Source organism: Coregonus lavaretus, assembly GCF_964263955.1.
Source record: "Coregonus lavaretus genome assembly, contig: HAP1_SCAFFOLD_959, whole genome shotgun sequence".
Taxonomy (NCBI): Eukaryota; Metazoa; Chordata; class Actinopteri; order Salmoniformes; family Salmonidae; genus Coregonus; species Coregonus lavaretus.
In genome coordinates, this window is record NW_028165457.1 from 140976 (window position 1) to 159249 (window position 18274).

At 44.3% G+C, this 18274-nt stretch overlaps 1 protein-coding gene across 5 annotated transcripts; it reads right to left on the bottom strand.

Annotated features, from left to right (window-relative positions):
- Nucleotides 1–9: 9 nt before the first annotated feature.
- Nucleotides 10–18005, bottom strand: ogal (O-GlcNAcase like). Of its 5 annotated transcripts, none has more exons than XM_084190968.1 (17): nt 17554–18005; nt 14988–15039; nt 14704–14801; nt 13478–13608; nt 12683–12854; nt 12346–12444; nt 12040–12179; nt 10770–10908; nt 10375–10479; nt 9847–10115; nt 7826–8000; nt 7070–7155; nt 6356–6448; nt 4960–5045; nt 4540–4660; nt 4238–4355; nt 10–572 (listed from the first exon to the last, which is right to left on the bottom strand). In XM_084190968.1, the coding sequence occupies exons 1-17, from the start codon at nt 17615–17617 to the stop codon at nt 436–438; spliced, it is 2085 nt and encodes a 694-aa protein (XP_084047094.1). In that variant the 5' UTR covers nt 17618–18005; the 3' UTR covers nt 10–435. The 5 variants fall into 5 exon arrangements, with proteins under 5 accessions (XP_084047094.1, XP_084047092.1, XP_084047093.1 ...); XM_084190966.1 differs by having other exon boundaries at nt 10336–10479; XM_084190967.1 differs by having other exon boundaries at nt 10375–10482.
- Nucleotides 18006–18274: the final 269 nt, after the last annotated feature.

The following is an 18274-nucleotide window of genomic DNA, read 5'->3' on the forward strand; positions in this document are numbered from 1 at the left end:
AGATTCAAATGTTTGTCCAATTTTTATTGATCACAACATTATTTAGATCCTCTTACAGGCTGATTTAAATGCATCAATCATTCATTGTAAAATTACACCTCATAACAGTTATCATTCCATTAATATAGGATAGTCATTGTTCAGTGAAGTCATCATTTAAAACATTGGTTTTCAGAACATACCATTAACTAATTGGAATTTACAAAGACACGTTCCACAAATACTCAGTCAAACGATGTGGATCCCATTGACAAACTTGATCAGATACATTTCACACATCATCCTATAGTTATTGATACATGGCCGTTAAACACCGTTTTTCAATCAAACAAGTAGCTGAATTAATCATCTAACGTTGTCGTCCCTTTTTCCAAAAGGACATTTAAAACCTGAGGATATAGTAGTAGTGCAAGGTGGCGTTTGGTGAAATGTTGTTTACAAGCTGGTTCCCATGACGATGATGTCCCGAGGCAGCCCCGCCATTTTGAGCGTTGTGAAGGAGCCCAGTTTAGAGTAGAAGTCAAACATCCTCCTGTCACCCTGCCTCAGCTCACAGAACACACCCCTGGAACCTGTCGGAGAGAGAGAGGCAGGGTAGAGCGGGTAGATTCAGATTGGAACTACAGTCAAAGGACAAGGAGAGAAAAAAAACGTGTGAGGAATAAGATAATCAAACTGAATGAGGGGCTATGCATAGACGTTTGTTAGAGTTATGATAATCCAGCCCTATGCCATCAGACCAGCAGGGGGGAGAAACATCAATATGTTATGATAATCTAGCCCTATGCCATCAGACCAGCAGGGGGGAGAAACATCAATCTGTTATGATAATCCAGCCCTATGTCATCAGACAGGCAGGGGGGAGAAACATCAATATGTTATGATAATCCAGCCCTATGCCATCAGACAGGCAGGGGGGAGAAACATCAATATGTTATGATAATCCAGCCCTATGCCATCAGACAGGCAGGGGGGGAGAAACATCAGTATGTTATGATAATCCGGCCCTATGCCATCAGACAGGCAGGGGGGAGAAACATCAATATGTTATGATAATCCAGCCCTATGCCATCAGACAGGCAGGGGGGAGAAACATCTATGTTATGATAATCCGGCCCTATGCCATCAGACCGGCAGGGGGGAGAAACATCAATATGTTATGATAATCCAGCCCTATGCCATCAGACCGGCAGGGGGGAGAAACATCAATATGTTATGATAATCCATCCCTATGCCATCAGACCGGCAGGGGGGAGAAACATGAATATGTTATGATAATCCAGCCCTATGCCATCAGACCGGCAGGGGGGAGAAACATCAATATGTTATGATAATCCAGCCCTATGCCATCAGACAGGCAGGGGGGAGAAACATCAATATGTTATGATAATCCAGCCCTATGCCATCAGACAGGCAGGGGGGAGAAACATCAATATGTTATGATAATCCAGCCCTATGCCATCAGACAGGCAGGGGGGAGAAACATCAATATGTTATGATAATCCGGCCCTATGCCATCAGACAGGCAGGGGGGAGAAACATCAATATGTTATGATAATCCGGCCCTATGCCATCAGACCGGCAGGGGGGAGAAACATCAATATGTTATGATAATCCGGCCCTATGCCATCAGACAGGCAGGGGGGGAGAAACATCAATATGTTATGATAATCCACCCCTATGCCATCAGACCGGCAGGGGGGAGAAACATCAATATGTTATGATAATCCAGCCCTATGCCATCAGACAGGCAGGGGGGAGAAACATCAATATGTTATGATAATCCAGCCTTATGCCATCAGACCGGCAGGGGGGAGAAACATCAATATGTTATGATAATCCGGCCCTATGCCATCAGACAGGCAGGGGGGAGAAACATCAATATGTTATGATAATCCATCCCTATGCCATCAAACAGGCAGGGGGGAGAAACATCAATATGTTATGATAATCCGGCCCTATGCCATCAGACCGGCAGGGGGGAGAAACATCAATATGTTATGATAATCCAGCCCTATGCCATCAGACAGGCAGGGGGGGAGAAACATCAATATGTTATGATAATCCGGCCCTATGCCATCAGACCGGCAGGGGGGAGAAACATCAATATGTTATGATAATCCGGCCCTATGCCATCAGACCGGCAGGGGGGAGAAACATCAATATGTTATGATAATCCAGCCCTATGCCAGACGACAGGCAGGGGGGAGAAACATCAATATGTTATGATAATCCAGCCCTATGCCATCAGACCAGCAGGGGGGAGAAACATCAATATGTTATGATAATCCAGCCCTATGCCATCAGACCGGCAGGGGGGAGAAACATGAATATGTTATGATAATCCAGCCCTATGCCATCAGACCGGCAGGGGGGAGAAACATCAATATGTTATGATAATCCAGCCCTATGCCATCAGACAGGCAGGGGGGAGAAACATCAATATGTTATGATAATCCAGCCCTATGCCATCAGACAGGCAGGGGGGGAGAAACATCAATATGTTATGATAATCCGGCCCTATGCCATCAGACAGGCAGGGGGGAGAAACATCAATATGTTATGATAATCCGGCCCTATGCCATCAGACCGGCAGGGGGGAGAAACATCAATATGTTATGATAATCCGGCCCTATGCCATCAGACAGGCAGGGGGGGAGAAACATCAATATGTTATGATAATCCACCCCTATGCCATCAGACCGGCAGGGGGGAGAAACATCAATATGTTATGATAATCCAGCCCTATGCCATCAGACAGGCAGGGGGGAGAAACATCAATATGTTATGATAATCCAGCCTTATGCCATCAGACCGGCAGGGGGGAGAAACATCAATATGTTATGATAATCCGGCCCTATGCCATCAGACAGGCAGGGGGGAGAAACATCAATATGTTATGATAATCCATCCCTATGCCATCAGACAGGCAGGGGGGAGAAACATCAATATGTTATGATAATCCGGCCCTATGCCATCAAACAGGCAGGGGGGAGAAACATCAATATGTTATGATAATCCGGCCCTATGCCATCAGACCGGCAGGGGGGAGAAACATCAATATGTTATGATAATCCGGCCCTATGCCATCAGACCGGCAGGGGGGAGAAACATCAATATGTTATGATAATCCAGCCCTATGCCAGACGACAGGCAGGGGGGAGAAACATCAATATGTTATGATAATCCAGCCCTATGCCATCAGACCGGCAGGGGGGAGAAACATCAATATGTTATGATAATCCAGCCCTATGCCATCAGACCGGCAGGGGGGAGAAACATCAATATGTTATGATAATCCAGCCCTATGCCATCAGACAGGCAGGGGGGAGAAACATCAATATGTTATGATAATCCAGCCCTATGCCATCAGACAGGCAGGGGGGGAGAAACATCAATATGTTATGATAATCCAGCCCTATGCCATCAGACCAGCAGGGGGGAGAAACATCAATATGTTATGATAATCCAGCCCTATGCCATCAGACCAGCAGGGGGGAGAAACATGAACTGGCATATACACATCTGATCAATATGAATCCATTTCTGCACCAGTAACAGAATAACACCTGATATTGTGCCAATAGTAAATTCCCCACCTCTAAAGCTGAAAGTGTTTGAACCCAGGTCTGATTAGTAATAGTTCATCCATCAGTTTAGTCAAGTGTATTGTTGAACTCTGACAACATCACGTTGCACAGCAGCCACCATACCAGGCCAGAGTTCTGCATCCCTGTTCCTGGAGAGCTACTGTCTGCATCCCTGTTCCTGGAGAGCTACCGTCTGCATCCCTGTTCCTGGAGAGCTACCGTCTGCATCTCTGTTCCTGGAGAGCTACCGTCTGCATCCCTGTTCCTGGAGAGCTACCGTCTGCATCCCTGTTCCTGGAGAGCTACCGTCTGCATCCCTGTTCCTGGAGAGCTACCGTCTGCATCCCTGTTCCTGGAGAGCTACCGTCTGCATCCCTGTTCCTGGAGAGCTACCGTCTTGCAGGTTTTCACTCCAACCCTAATCTAGCGCACTTGATTCTAATAATTAGCTGGTTGATCAGGTTAGTTACAAATGAGGTTGAAGTGAAAACCTACAGGAGGGTATCTCACCAGGAACAGGATTGTAGAGCCCTGCACTAGGCTCAAACAAACAGTGACCAGAAACCCACTGTGCATGTGCTCAACTACAAGGGAGTGAGCACCCTAATCACAGTAGTGGAACTTGAATATACAAGTTAACAACTCACCGCTGGTCTTCATCAAAGAGAGCAGGCTGCCAATCATACGCCTGGCGGGGGCGGGGTGTGTAACCCGGGGGTGGAGCTGCATGGTTATCAAGGAAGGGAAGTCCCCCAGCAATGCCCTCTACAAGGGAGAAAAGATCATCATATTTTCAGAGTCAAGGAACCCCATACAAAACAGATAGAAAACATCTGAAGTAATACAAAGAGACAGAACTACAACCATATAAATGTTGGGGTCAATAATTAAAACAAGACAAAGTCATATTCCAGAGTGTGTAATTGTGCCATCGGAACCTGGCGGTTACCTGGTTGTTCAGTGCAGCTGCTGTGGCGTCGGTGAGGCCCAGGGCGTACCCACACACCCCCCTCTCATCCTCCAGAACCAGACCACAGTTTGGGGAGGGGGACAGCTGCCCTCCTGCCAGCCTGGGGAGAGATAGAGGTACACTGGGAGACATTACATGTTGTCCCTACCTTTTTGGATTAGTCTGGCTAAGGACAATTAATCAAGATCATTTGGAAGTAAAAGCTAATGTAAAAAGCCTTCCTGCTAGTCTGGGGAGTGGGAGAGATCGAGGTACACTGGGACGTTACATATTGGCTGTCTAGACTGAAGGTCAGGACAAGCGCTCAGTCACATATTGAAGAACAAAACCTACTGGCTGATCAGAGACTGTCGAGAGTGGATTATTTGGGAGTCATGCTGTACACACACACATACGCACCCATCACTCATCAGAGCAGGTAGTGCTGCTGCAGGAATCTTGGCCTCTCCTCTCTGCATCTCCATGTGGATCTTCTGTATCTCAGTCTGAAACAACAGAGATGTTATAAAGACATAAATCAATAAAGATGTCAGCTAGCCGATACATGCCTCATGTATTACAGAGGTGATTTGGTGAACCACGCTCGCGTGATGGCTAACCTAATCGGAGACCTGTAGACCTGCGTTAGCTTGTAACTACACACGTTAGCTTGTTCATGCATCAGCTAACTTCTCAATGAGACTGATACGCACAAGTCATACAAGCATAATTATTGTTAAAACAATAGAGTACCACAGTATGAGTCATAATACCCATAAAACCTAGCAGTCAAACAGGGAAATGGTTCCAATCATTTTTCCACCATTCATTTTTCCCATAGGGGATTTTAGAAACACTTAAAATAAGGGGTGTGTTTCGTGTAGGTTTACCCTGGCGTGACGTTTTGATAGCCATGTAAATCCCCCCATCGGACAAGGTGACTTATCAATATATTCGCCTGTATTTACCCCCCATAAATGTAATGCTAATTAGCTGCTAATGTGGCTATCATACAGAACTACAAATGCCATGATGATATAGATGAGACTGCTGAATCGGACAACACTGTGAACTGTCTTCGGCAAGTTTAAAAATTACACAATACCTGTCAGCAAAGGCGTCAACTAGAGATGACGTGCAGGAGCTTGCAGGGATTTGTAGTCTTGCATGATGTTTACATTTTCAAATCTGAGAGTAAATAGTGCTGAATATATTGATAAAAGTCACCTTGTCCGAGAGAGATTTACATGGTTATCAAAACGTCATGCCAGGGTAAGCCTACACGAAACACAGCCCTTATTTTAAGTGTTTCTAGATTTCCCTATGTGAAAAATGAATGGGTGAAAAACAATTGGAACCATTTCCCTGTTTGACCACTAGGTTTTATGGGTATTATGACACATTTACATTTACATTTTAGTCATTTAGCAGACGCTCTTATCCAGAGCGACTTACAGTTAGTGAGTGCATACATTATTTTTTTATTTTTCATACTGGCCCCCCGTGGGAATCGAACCCACAACCCTGGCGTTGCAAACGCCATGCTCTACCAACTGAGCTACATCCCTGCCGGCCATTCCCTCCCCTATCCTGGACGACGCTGGGCCAATTGCGCGCCGCCCCATGGGTCTCCCGGTCGCGGCCAGCTACGACAGAGCCTGTGGGGCTCTATAATACAGGCTTTAGCTCAAGGGGCTAACACAGTCTTATGGCAAGACCCACAGAAGACCTGGTTTCCATGCCCAGTCGGTCCACACGTCTAGTATATTTTAATAGATATGTTATAGTCAGGTCTAGGTATATTGAAATAACTAACCTTGTCTTCTGGGCAGTAGGGTCGTATGGAATACACTGACGTCATAGGAGGGTGACGGAACAGATCTCTGTTACCATGGCAAGGCAGCATTCTCTAAACAACAGCAATAATATCGTCATCAACCAGTCAGTACCAAGTCAATGATCTCTTTGTTATGCCGGAGATATCAATGGCTCTGTCTAGGTGGTTGTCTGTGAACCCCTATGTGTGTATAGCTTGTCATTGTTTTAGTGTTGATCTGTGATGTGAATGACTGTAGCTCAAAGAAACAGAAGGCCAAATCACTAAGGCTTCGATCAGACAGACGGCGTCATTGTGTTTTGGTACACCAGACGTACATACAGTTGCAGTGTGTTCTGGGTAGTGCATCATTTTGATGCCTAGACGACAGAAATAGTAGCAAAAGGTGAATGTGGAACTGTTGTTGCTCACATTCAGTAACAATGTTGGATTACATCATGAAGTTTGACTGCAGAATTGATTAGGCAGCGTTGATGCAGTGACCCTGTCGACTGATTGAGGTGTAAGAGGAATTATAATAATTCCAGTCATCTCAACAATGTTCTAGGATGAAATGACAGTCCAGTATTGGTGTAGGAGGGGGTGAGGGGGAAGAGGGTGTAGGCACGTACCTGGAACTGCCCAGAGAGGGGAGTAGGAGGGGGTGATAGGGGGAAGAAGGGGTGAAAGGGTTGATAGGGGGAAGCGCGGTACCTGGAACTCCCCAGATAGACCCCCTCTAAACCCCCAGGGCTCTGGGTCGTCAGTCATCACCTGGGCTGAGGGCCTACTCTGCCCCCCTGTGGACACAAACAATATTACACCTAAATAATACATCAACCTGTATGCTTATGGCCTACTTAATAATAATAATAATATGCCATTTAGCAGACGCTTTTATCCAAAGCGACTTACAGTCATGCGTGCATACATTTTTGTGTATGGGTGGTCCCGGGGATCGAACCCACTACCTTGGCGTTACAAGCGCCGTGCTCTACCAGCTGAGCTACAGAGGACCACACATACAGCTTCTTGTACAACACCATACAATAACATACTGACCTACGCAATAACATACTGACCTACGCAATAACACACTGACCTATGCAATAACACACTGACCTACGCAATAACATACTGACCTACGCAATAACACACTGACCTACGCAATAACACACTGACCTACGCAATAACACACTGACCTACGCAATAACATACTGACCTACGCAATAACACACTGACCTACGCAATAACACACTGACCTACGTAATAACACACTGACCTACGCAATAACACACTGACCTACGCAATAACACACTGACCTATGCAATAACATACTGACCTACGCAATAACACACTGACCTACGCAATAACACACTGACCTACGCAATAACACACTGACCTATACAATAACACACTGACCTACACAATACACACACACAACCCCCCCCCCCCCCACACCCGTTGTACCCAATTCTTTGACGTAGGCGCGGGCCAGGGTGACGCCACTCTTGATGTCACAGATGTAGTTGTAGAGGTCGTAGAGGATGCTCCGGTTGGGGGCGTTGGACAGACGGTTAAACATGGTAAACACAGCAACACACATCACGTCAAAACGCTTCGCCCTGGAACGCCACTCCGCTGTCTGTAGAGAGGGGGGAGAGAGAAGAGAGAGAAGAGAGAAAGAGGGAGAGAGAGAGAAGAGAGAGAGAGAGAGAAGAGAGAAAGAGGGAGAGAGAGTTGTCAATGTAAGTTCTTCCAATTTCCACATCAATAAAGGTTCTTAAATTATTAAATGTATTGAGTGTGTTCCACCACTCTGTCTTTGTCTCTGCCTCTCTGAGTCCCTTTAGCCAGTTCAGTTCCAACATACAGTGGGGGAAAAAAGTATTTAGTCAGCCACCAATTGTGCAAGTTCTCCCACTTAAAAAGATGAGAGAGGCCTGTAATTTTCATCATATGTACACGTCAACTATGACAGACAAAATGAGAAAAAAAAATCAAGAAAATCACATTGTAGGATTTTTAATGAATTTATTTACAAATTATGGTGGAAAATAAGTATTTGGTCAATAACAAAAGTTTCTCAATACTTTGTTATATACCCTTTGTTGGCAATGACACAGGTCAAACGTTTTCTGTAAGTCTTCACAAGGTTTTCACACACTGTTGCTGGTATTTTGGCCCATTCCTCCATGCAGATCTCCTCTAGAGCAGTGATGTTTTGGGGCTGTCGCTGGGCAACACGGACTTTCAACTCCCTCCAAAGATTTTCTATGGGGTTGAGATCTGGAGACTGGCTAGGCCACTCCAGGACCTTGAAATGCTTCTTACGAAGCCACTCCTTCGTTGCCCGGGCGGTGTGTTTGGGATCATTGTCATGCTGAAAGACCCAGCCACGTTTCATCTTCAATGCCCTTGCTGATGGAAGGAGGTTTTCACTCAAAATCTCACGATACATGGCCCCATTCATTCTTTCCTTTACACGGATCAGTCGTCCTGGTCCCTTTGTAGAAAAACAGCCCCAAAGCATGATGTTTCCACCCCCATGCTTCACAGTAGGTATGGTGTTCTTTGGATGCAACTCAGCATTCTTTGTCCTCCAAACACGACGAGTTGAGTTTTTACCAAAAAGTTCTATTTTGGTTTCATCTGACCATATGACATTCTCCCAATCCTCTTCTGGATCATCCAAATGCACTCTAGCAAACTTCAGACGGGCCTGGACATGTACTGGCTTAAGCAGGGGGACACGTCTGGCACTGCAGGATTTGAGTCCCTGGCGGCGTAGTGTGTTACTGATGGTAGGCTTTGTTACTTTGGTCCCAGCTCTCTGCAGGTCATTCACTAGGTCCCCCCGTGTGGTTCTGGGATTTTTGCTCACCGTTCTTGTGATCATTTTGACCCCACGGGGTGAGATCTTGTGTGGAGCCCCAGATCGAGGGAGATTATCAGTGGTCTTGTATGTCTTCCATTTCCTAATAATTGCTCCCACAGTTGATTTCTTCAAACCAAGCTGCTTACCTATTGCAGATTCAGTCTTCGCAGCCTGGTGCAGGTCTATAATTTTGTTTCTGGTGTCCTTTGACAGCTCTTTGGTCTTGGCCATAGTGGAGTTTGGAGTGTGACTGTTTGAGGTTGTGGACAGGTGTCTTTTATACTGATAACAAGTTCAAACAGGTGCCATTAATACAGGTAACGAGTGGAGGACAGAGGAGCCTCTTAAAGAAGAAGTTACAGGTCTGTGAGAGCCAGAAATCTTGCTTGTTTGTAGGTGACCAAATACTTATTTTCCACCATAATTTGCAAATAAATTCATAAAAAATCCTACAATGTGATTTTCTGGATTTTTTTCCCTCAATTTGTCTGTCATAGTTGACGTGTACCTATGATGAAAATTACAGGCCTCTCTCATCTTTTTAAATGGGAGAACTTGCACAATTGGTGGCTGACTAAATACTTTTTTTCCCCACTGTACACACACACCTCACCATCTCAGTCTCTGCCTCTCCCACTGCTTCTCTGTGTGCTTTCAGCCAGTTCAGTTCCGTCAGCATGGTTCTAGCAGTAGAACCGTGTTCATATGGCAGGTAGAACAGTTCCGAGAGTAGTTGGAGATCGTCCAGGGTCAGGGGTTCTGCTGTGAACAAGGGGTTGTCCCCAGGACCTGGTACGTACACGGGGTCTCCCACGTCAGTCTGCATGGGCTCCTCGTCAGAGGACTCTTTCTTCAGGCGGGTGGGGTTCAGAGGGCGTTGGCCTGAGGTGAAGACGACAGCCACAGAATTAATTAATCTGTCTGATCTCTTCACAATGAATGGATCTAATTTAAAAAGATCTGGAATCCCTGCATGTCCTGATTGTGAGACTGGGATGTGTTGTTTTCATGTTTCATGCGTTTGCCCAGGAGGGGATAAATAAAGTTGTATTGAATTGAATGTTGAAGCTGCCCTCTTGGTTGCTAATCGTTTCCCCTGTACCTGCAGGCTGGTCAGTGCTGAGGAACTTTTCCCCTGTACCTCCAGGCTGGTCGGTGCTGAGGAACTCCTGTAGCCAGTCAGTCAAGGCCAGGGTGAGAGCTCTCTTGGGGCTGTAGCACAGGGCGGAGCCTCCCTCATCATCACCTGCTGGGGAGATTACATAGTGAAGGGTTAGTTTAACTCAGTGGCATTGTGGTCAGTGTTCATCCTGAGATTGGAAGGTTGGGGGTTCGATCCCCCCGGTTGAGTCATACCAAAGACTCTTAAGAGTGGGTGCCGATGCCTCTCTGCATAGCACTCAGTGGATGGATTGGGGGAAAGGCACCACGATAGACTAGCGTCCTGTTCAGGGGGTACTTGAACATCAAGCTGCCTCACAGAACAGACATTAAAAACAGTGTAAATCATCACAGTAACACCTCATAGATACTCACTCATCTCCACATCTCTCTGTCCTTCATTAGACCGGCACCACGTTGCCAAGGTATGGATCGCCACAAAGTTAGGGTAGTACTCGCAGTTAGGGTTGGTCAGCACCCCTCTCAGCTTGGGGATCAGGTCTGTGGGACGATCCTAAGAAGAGGAAGAAATATAGTGAATTGGGGTGGGGGGGGTAGCCTGAATGGGAAACCATCCAAGGTGGATTAATGGAGAAACGTGATGAAGGATTGAAAGACACTGTTGGCAGCAGGGTTGGTTGGGGTCAATTCCATTTCTCTTCAGGCTCACCTCCTTGTGAACTTGACTGAATTGAAATTGATCCCAAGACCCCGCTTGAAGAGGACCACAGTAGTGGAGTAGAAAAAGCTTCTCTATTATTATAAATCTACTATAAACAAACTCCCTGTGTATCACACTGCTTATAGAACACTGCTTATAGAACACTGTTTATAGAACACTGTTTATAGAACACTGTTTATAGAAAACTGTTTATAGAACACTGTTTATAGAAAACTGTTTATAGAACACTGCTTATAGAACACTGCTTATAGAACACTGTTTATAGAAAACTGTTTATAGAAAACTGTTTATAGAACACTGCTTATAGAACACTGTTTATAGAACACTGTTTATAGAACACTGCTTATAGAACACTGTTTATAGAACACTGTTTATAGAACACTGCTTATAGAACACTGTTTATAGAACACTGCTTATAGAACACTGCTTATAGAACACTGCTTATAGAACACTGCTTATAGAACACTGTTTATAGAACACTGCTTATAGAACACTGCTTATAGAACACTGCTTATAGAACACTGCTTATAGAACACTGCTTATAGAACACAGCACACTACTTTAGTCCAATAGTAGTGCATTATAAAGGTAATAGTGGTTGAATAGACAATGAATCATTATTTTCAGAAACCTCCTATTAATATTAGAAACCTTGTAAGGTCCCATGAAGATCCTCTGGGGTCATAGTATTAATATTAGAAACCTTGTAAGGTCCCATGAAGATCCTCTGGGGTCATAGTATTAATATTAGAAACCTTGTAAGGTCCCATGAAGATCCTCTGGGGTCATAGTATTAATATTAGAAACCTTGTAATGTCCCATGAAGATCCTCTGGGGTCATAGTATTAATATTAGAAACCTTGTAAGATCCCATGAAGATCCTCTGGGGTCATAGTATTAATATTAGAAACCTTGTAAGATCCCATGAAGATCCTCTGGGGTCATAGTATTAATATTAGAAACCTTGTAAGGTCCCATGAAGATCCTTTGGGGATCGTAGTCATTGGCGTGGATGTTGTCCCAGATAACCGGCGCCCTCTTCAGGACGGAGGACACCTCTACAATGGACTCTACCGTGATGTGGTGCGACACCACCTTAGGACCTGCAGAACATGATCACATTGAGTGGGTTAGATTGGGTGCCTGATAGTCTTAACACTGTGCTTTGTAATCTCCTTAAAATGCACTCATCCAAGGAAACTTTCCAGGTGCAAAATTGAGCAAACAAGAAAACAAAATGGAGGAAAGTGACTTCCTGTCTGCTCTCACCTGTCCAGAGAACATCAATCCCAGGTAGGAGGTTCTCTCCCACAGTGTGAAGGTAAGCCGACTGGGAGACGTTAGGGGTGCAGAACGCTGCACAGTAATCTGAAACAAACCACAACACACACAGACATTCTAGTCCTTGACGATGCTTGAAAAAAGCACAAAATTCTGAGAAATTAAACAACTTATCGAACATTAAGCAGGGTGTGTCCAATATGGCTGCCAGCCAACATGTAATGGAATACTGCTTTTAATTGCAATGACATTCTCATTGTGTGGTTGTCTGACATTGGAATGTTGATATGGAATTGGAATATCTGTGGTGATGGTCTGACCTCACCTGTGGGGCAGAAGAGGAAGGTGTCAGGCTGTCCCAGGTGTGTGAACACCTCGTTGGTGACAGCTACCTGGGCGTGGGCGAACGAGCTGAATGCCTGCTTGTCCGCCGGACACATCTCTGTCTCGATGTCGTCGAAGAGGAGGGAGAAGGAACTGCAGCCAAACCCACTCACCTGGAGGAAGAGAGTAGAGGAGAAATCAGCTTTTCTCACAGGCCACGCTTTCTCTCTAAACAGTTCTAGAACCCCATCTGGTCCAATTCTAGACCACCATAGTTCTAGAATCACACCTGGTCCAGTTCTAGACCACCATAGTTCTAGAACCCCACCTGGTCCAGTTCTAGGCTACCATAGTTATAGAACCCCACCTGGTCCAGTTCTACGCTACCATAGTTCTAGAACCCCACCTGGTCCAGTTCTAGGCTACCATAGTTATAGAACCCCACCTGGTCCAGTTCTACGCTACCATAGTTCTAGAACCCCACCTGGTCCAGTTCTAGGCTACCATAGTTATAGAACCCCACCTGGTCCAGTTCTAGGCTACCATAGTTATAGAACCCCACCTGGTCCAGTTCTAGGCTACCATAGTTATAGAACCCCACCTGGTCCAGTTCTACGCTACCATAGTTCTAGAACCCCACCTGGTCCAGTTCTAGGCTACCATAGTTATAGAACCCCACCTGGTCCAGTTCTAGGCTACCATAGTTATAGAACCCCACCTGGTCCAGTTCTAGGCTACCATAGTTCTAGAACCCCACCTGGCCCAATTATAGGCTGCCATAGTTCTAGAACCCCACCTGGTCCAGTTTCCTCTTGAGGGTCGCGACCTCTTTGGGGTTGGAGAATGTGATGTCCAGTCCAGGGGAGATGGCGTAGATGAAGTCCACTCCGTTCTTCTTCGCTGCAGTTATCAGAGCAACCAGTTTCTCTGGAACAGAAGATTCATATTCACCCCAAATGGCACCCTATTCCCTTTACAGAGTGCTATATATCCTGTACATACTGTATAGATTAGGGAACAGGCTGCCAATTCACAGCAACAACAACAACAAAGACCCTTTTAACTTTACTTAACCAGGTAAATGGATTGAGAAGTACACATTTTAACTTTACTTAACCAGGTAAATGGATTGAGAAGAACACATTTTAACTTTACTTAACCAGGTAAATGGATTGAGAAGAACACATTTTAACTTTACTTAACCAGGTACATGGATTGAGAAGAACACATTTTAACTTTACTTAACCAGGTAAATGGATTGAGAAGAACACATTTTAACTTTACTTAACCAGGTAAATGGATTGAGAAGTACACATTTTAACTTTACTTAACCAGGTAAATGGATTGAGAAGAACACATTTTAACTTTACTTAACCAGGTAAATGGATTGAGAAGAACACATTTTAACTTTACTTAACCAGGTAAATGGATTGAGAAGTACACATTTTAACTTTACTTAACCAGGTAAATGGATTGAGAAGTACACATTTTAACTTTACTTAACCAGGTAAATGGATTGAGAAGAACACATTTTAACTTTACTTAACCAGGTAAATGGATTGAGAAGAAAACATTTTAACTTTACTTAACCAGGTAAATGGATTGAGAAGAACACATTTTAACTTTACTTAACCAGGTAAATGGATTGAGAAGAACACATTTTAACTTTACTTAACCAGATAAATGGATTGAGAAGAACACATTTTAACTTTACTTAACCAGAGCCTTTTACAACAATGCGACAGTTGCTAAGTAGATCAATTAAATCAAAGCAGATCAAAGTAAACAAAGGTAAATGGGAGTGGATCTTCAGGTCAAAGTGAGGGCATCAACGATGATCTGACATGATAACATATCAACAGACAATATGGAGCTGCATCTCCTGTGGCAACGCCATAACAACACACATCACAATATCTCTTATCTGAACTAAGGGTGGGTTGTAACTAGGTGTTGCTGATAAGCCCCAGGGGTCAGGGGTCAAGGGTCAGGGGTTTGTAACGCTGTGTGTGTCCTCCTAACCTGCCTCCTCAGGTGAGTACAGGTCCCTCCAGTACATTCTGTGTTTGTAGTCATCTTTAGGGGCGTACAGGTATGTGTTCAGACCCCACTTCTGCTGCCTACACAAACAAACACACTGTATGAGACACTTCTGGCAAAGCAACAACTTCCTGTAAGGATTGGAGAGGTGAAAGGAATATAGTTGATAATAAGTTCACTTTGAAGAAGAGGGAGAGAGAGGGAAAGTGTGTGTGTGTGTGTGTGTGTGTGTGTGTGTGTGTGTGTGTGGGGGGGGGGTTTACTACCTCTGGAACAGCTCAGTTCTTTGCTCCATAGTCCATGGTCGCCCGTAAAAGCCTGAGTGAAGCAAAGGTCACATAAGCTTTTACAGTTGTTATGCATAATGTGGAGCACAGAGTCAACTACAGGCTGTATAGCCTAATGTTCAGTATGTCAGTGTGTGTTACAGATGTCTGCCTATATTATATCAGTTTCCTCTTTATTGCTCTGGACATTCATTGTACATTCAGGGCTTATATACACTACCAGTCAAAAGATTGGACACACCTAATCATTTTTTTCTTTATGTTTACTATTTTTTACATTGTAGAATAATAGTGAAGACATCAAAACTATGCAATAACACATATGGAATCATGTAGTAACCAAAAAAAGTATTAAACAAATCAAAGTATATTTCATATTTGAGATTCTTCAAAGTAGCCACCCTTTGCCTTGATGACAGCTTTGCACACTATTGTCATTCTCTCAACCAGCTTCATGAGGTAGTCACCTGGAATGCATTTCAATTAACAGGTGTGCCTTCTTAAAAGTTAATTTGTGGAATTGTAATGCATTTTAGCCAATCAGTTGTGTTGTGACAAGGTGGGGGGGGGGGGGTATACAGAAGATAGCCCTATTTGGTAAAAGACCAAGTCCATATTATGGCAAGAACAGCTCAAATAAGCAAAGAGAAACGACAGTTTATCATTACTTTAAGACATGAAGGTCAGTCAATACGGAGAATGTCAAGAACTTTGAACGTTTCTTCAAGTGCAGTCGCAAAAATCATCAAGCGCTATGATGAAACTGGCTCTCATGAGGACCGCCACAGGAATAGAAGACCCAGAGTTATCTCTGCTGCAGAGGATAAGTTCATTAGAGTTAACTGCACCTCAGAAATTGCAGCCCAAATAAATGCTTCACAGAGTTCAAGTAATAGACACATCTCAACATCAACTGTTCAGAGAAGACTGCGTGAATCAGGCCTTCGTGGTCGAATTACTGCAAAGAAACCACTATTAAAGGACACCAATAAGAAGAGATTTGCTTGGGCCAAGAAACACGAGCAACGGACATTAGACCAGTGGAAATCTGTCCTTTGGTCTGATGAGTCCAAATTTGAGATGTTTGGTTCCAACCGCTGTGTCTTTGTGAGACGCAGAGTAGGGCGGCAGGTAGCTTAGTGGTTAAGAGCGTTGTGCCAGTAATCGAAAGGTCGCTGGGTGTAATCCCCGAGCCGACTAGGTGACAAATCTGTCGATGTGCCCTTGAGCAAGGCACTTAACCCTAATTGCTCCTGTAAGTCGCTCTGGATAAGAGCGTCTGCTAAATGATTCAAATGTAAATGTAGGTGAATGGATGATCTCCGCATGTGTGGTTCCCACCATGAAGCATGGAGGAGGAGGTGTGATGGTGCTTTACTGGTGACACTGTCAGTGATTTATTTACACTTAACCAGCATGGCTACCACAGCATTCTGCAGCGATACGCCATCCCATCTGGTTTGCGCTTAGTGGGACTATAATTTGTTTTTCAACAGAACAATGACCCAACACACCTCCAGGCTGTGTAAGGGCTATTTGACCAAGAAGGATGATGGAGTGCTGCATCAGATGAACTGGCCTACATAATCACCCGACCTCAACACAATTGAGATGGTTTGGGATGAGTTGGACTGCAGAGTGAAGGAAAAGCAGCCAACAAGTGCTCAGCATATTTTACATTTACATTTTAGTCATTTAGCAGACGCTCTTATCCAGAGCGACTTACAGTTAGTGAGTTCATACATTATTATTTTTTAATTTTTTCATACTGGCCCCCCGTGGGAATCGAACCCACAACCCTGGTGTTGCAAACTGAGCTACATCCCTGCATCCCAATTGTGCGCCGCCCCATGGGTCTCCCGGTCGCGGCCGGCTACGACAGAGCCTGGATTCGAACCAGGATCTCTAGTGGCACAGCTAGCACTGCGATGCAGTGCCTTAGACCACTGTGCCACTCGGGAGACCATATGTGGGAGAATGCCAAGAGTGTGCAAAGCTGTCATCAAGGCAAAGGGTGGCTACTTTGAAGAATCTCAAATATATTTTGATTTGTTTAACACTTTTTTGGTTACTACATGATTCCATATGTGTTATTTCATAGTTTTGATGTCTTCACTATTATTCTACAACATAGAAAATAGTAAAAATAAAGAAAAACCCTTGAATGAGTAGGTGTGTCCAAACTTGACTGGTACTGTATATCAGGGATGGTTAACTGCAGTCCTCGGGGGTGTGATTGCTGTCACACTTTTGCCCCAGCTAACACACCTGACTCCAATGATCAACTAATCATGATATTCAGTTTAGAACGCTAGAGATAGGGGAAAAGTGTGACACCACTCTGCCCCTCAGGACTGGGGTTTTCCCCATCCCTGATATATATAAACGTACTATATTATTATAATCTGACACATGCACTGAAATGTGGCTGAATGTAAGTACATTGAATCAAAACAGACACTATTTGTAGGCCTATCCTACAGCAGGCTATTTGATTGACATCCTACAGTAGACCATTTGACGTAATGACGAGTAGAACTCTCACCTTCCACCACACCACTGATGAACCTGCGGGTCTTCCCCGTCTCGGAAGCGCTCGGCTTTGGCATCGTTTTCTAACAAGTTCTCGGTAGTTTCTATTTGTGTACCTGTCCTGTCCCGTAGAAGATTTGATCAGGCGTTAGATCAAGCCTTTAGTAGCACATCGATCTAGGTAAAGTTACTCAATGACAATCGATCACTCAAAATGGCCTAGCTGTGTGTGTCAACCACGTAGCTCCGCATAGGATTTTATTAGAATGATAGTTTTGAGTTCCTTATTGCTCCCTAGTGCGCAGACTCAGTAGCTCGCCAAATAAAGTGATACAAGTTGTATTACACAATTAGACAGTGGAATTCCAAGCATGGGAAGAATCATAAAAGTTAAGAAAAATATTGCTTTAGTTTACCATGCACGTGCAATCATGCATCGATCGACGTAAGACTACTGGTTGGTGCGTGCTTAAAGGGACCGTGTACAATTTCCTTTAAAGGGTCTGCTCTCCATCTTGTCAACGTGCCAAATTAAAATTAAACTTAATTAACCTTCCATCTTAAACTTGTCTTGCTTGTGATTACCATGTACCATCCTTTTCAAAGTTAATGTAGTTTTAGAAATGTATAGTTTGGCAAGTTAATTATTTTCTACATTGTGAGCTTCAAAGCCAAAGGTAGGCTGTTACTAAGCAACCCATTTCTGCTTTAAGAAGACTGACAGTCATCCTTCA

What these genes read in the sequence shown, in the direction of transcription:
- ogal (XM_084190965.1), bottom strand. Translation starts at nt 17,617, where the DNA reads ATGCCAAAGCCGAGCGCTTCCGAGACGGGGAAGACCCGCAGGTTCATC. An exon ending in CATCAGTGGTGTGGTGGAAG is followed by an intron (nt 15,040 to 17,553) that starts GTGAGAGTTCTA and finishes TGCTTCACTCAG; the next exon opens with GCTTTTACGGGCGACCATGG. An exon ending in CGCCTACGTCAAAGAATTGG is followed by an intron (nt 7,156 to 7,825) that starts GTACAACGGGTG and finishes TTGTGTCCACAG; the next exon opens with GGGGGCAGAGTAGGCCCTCA.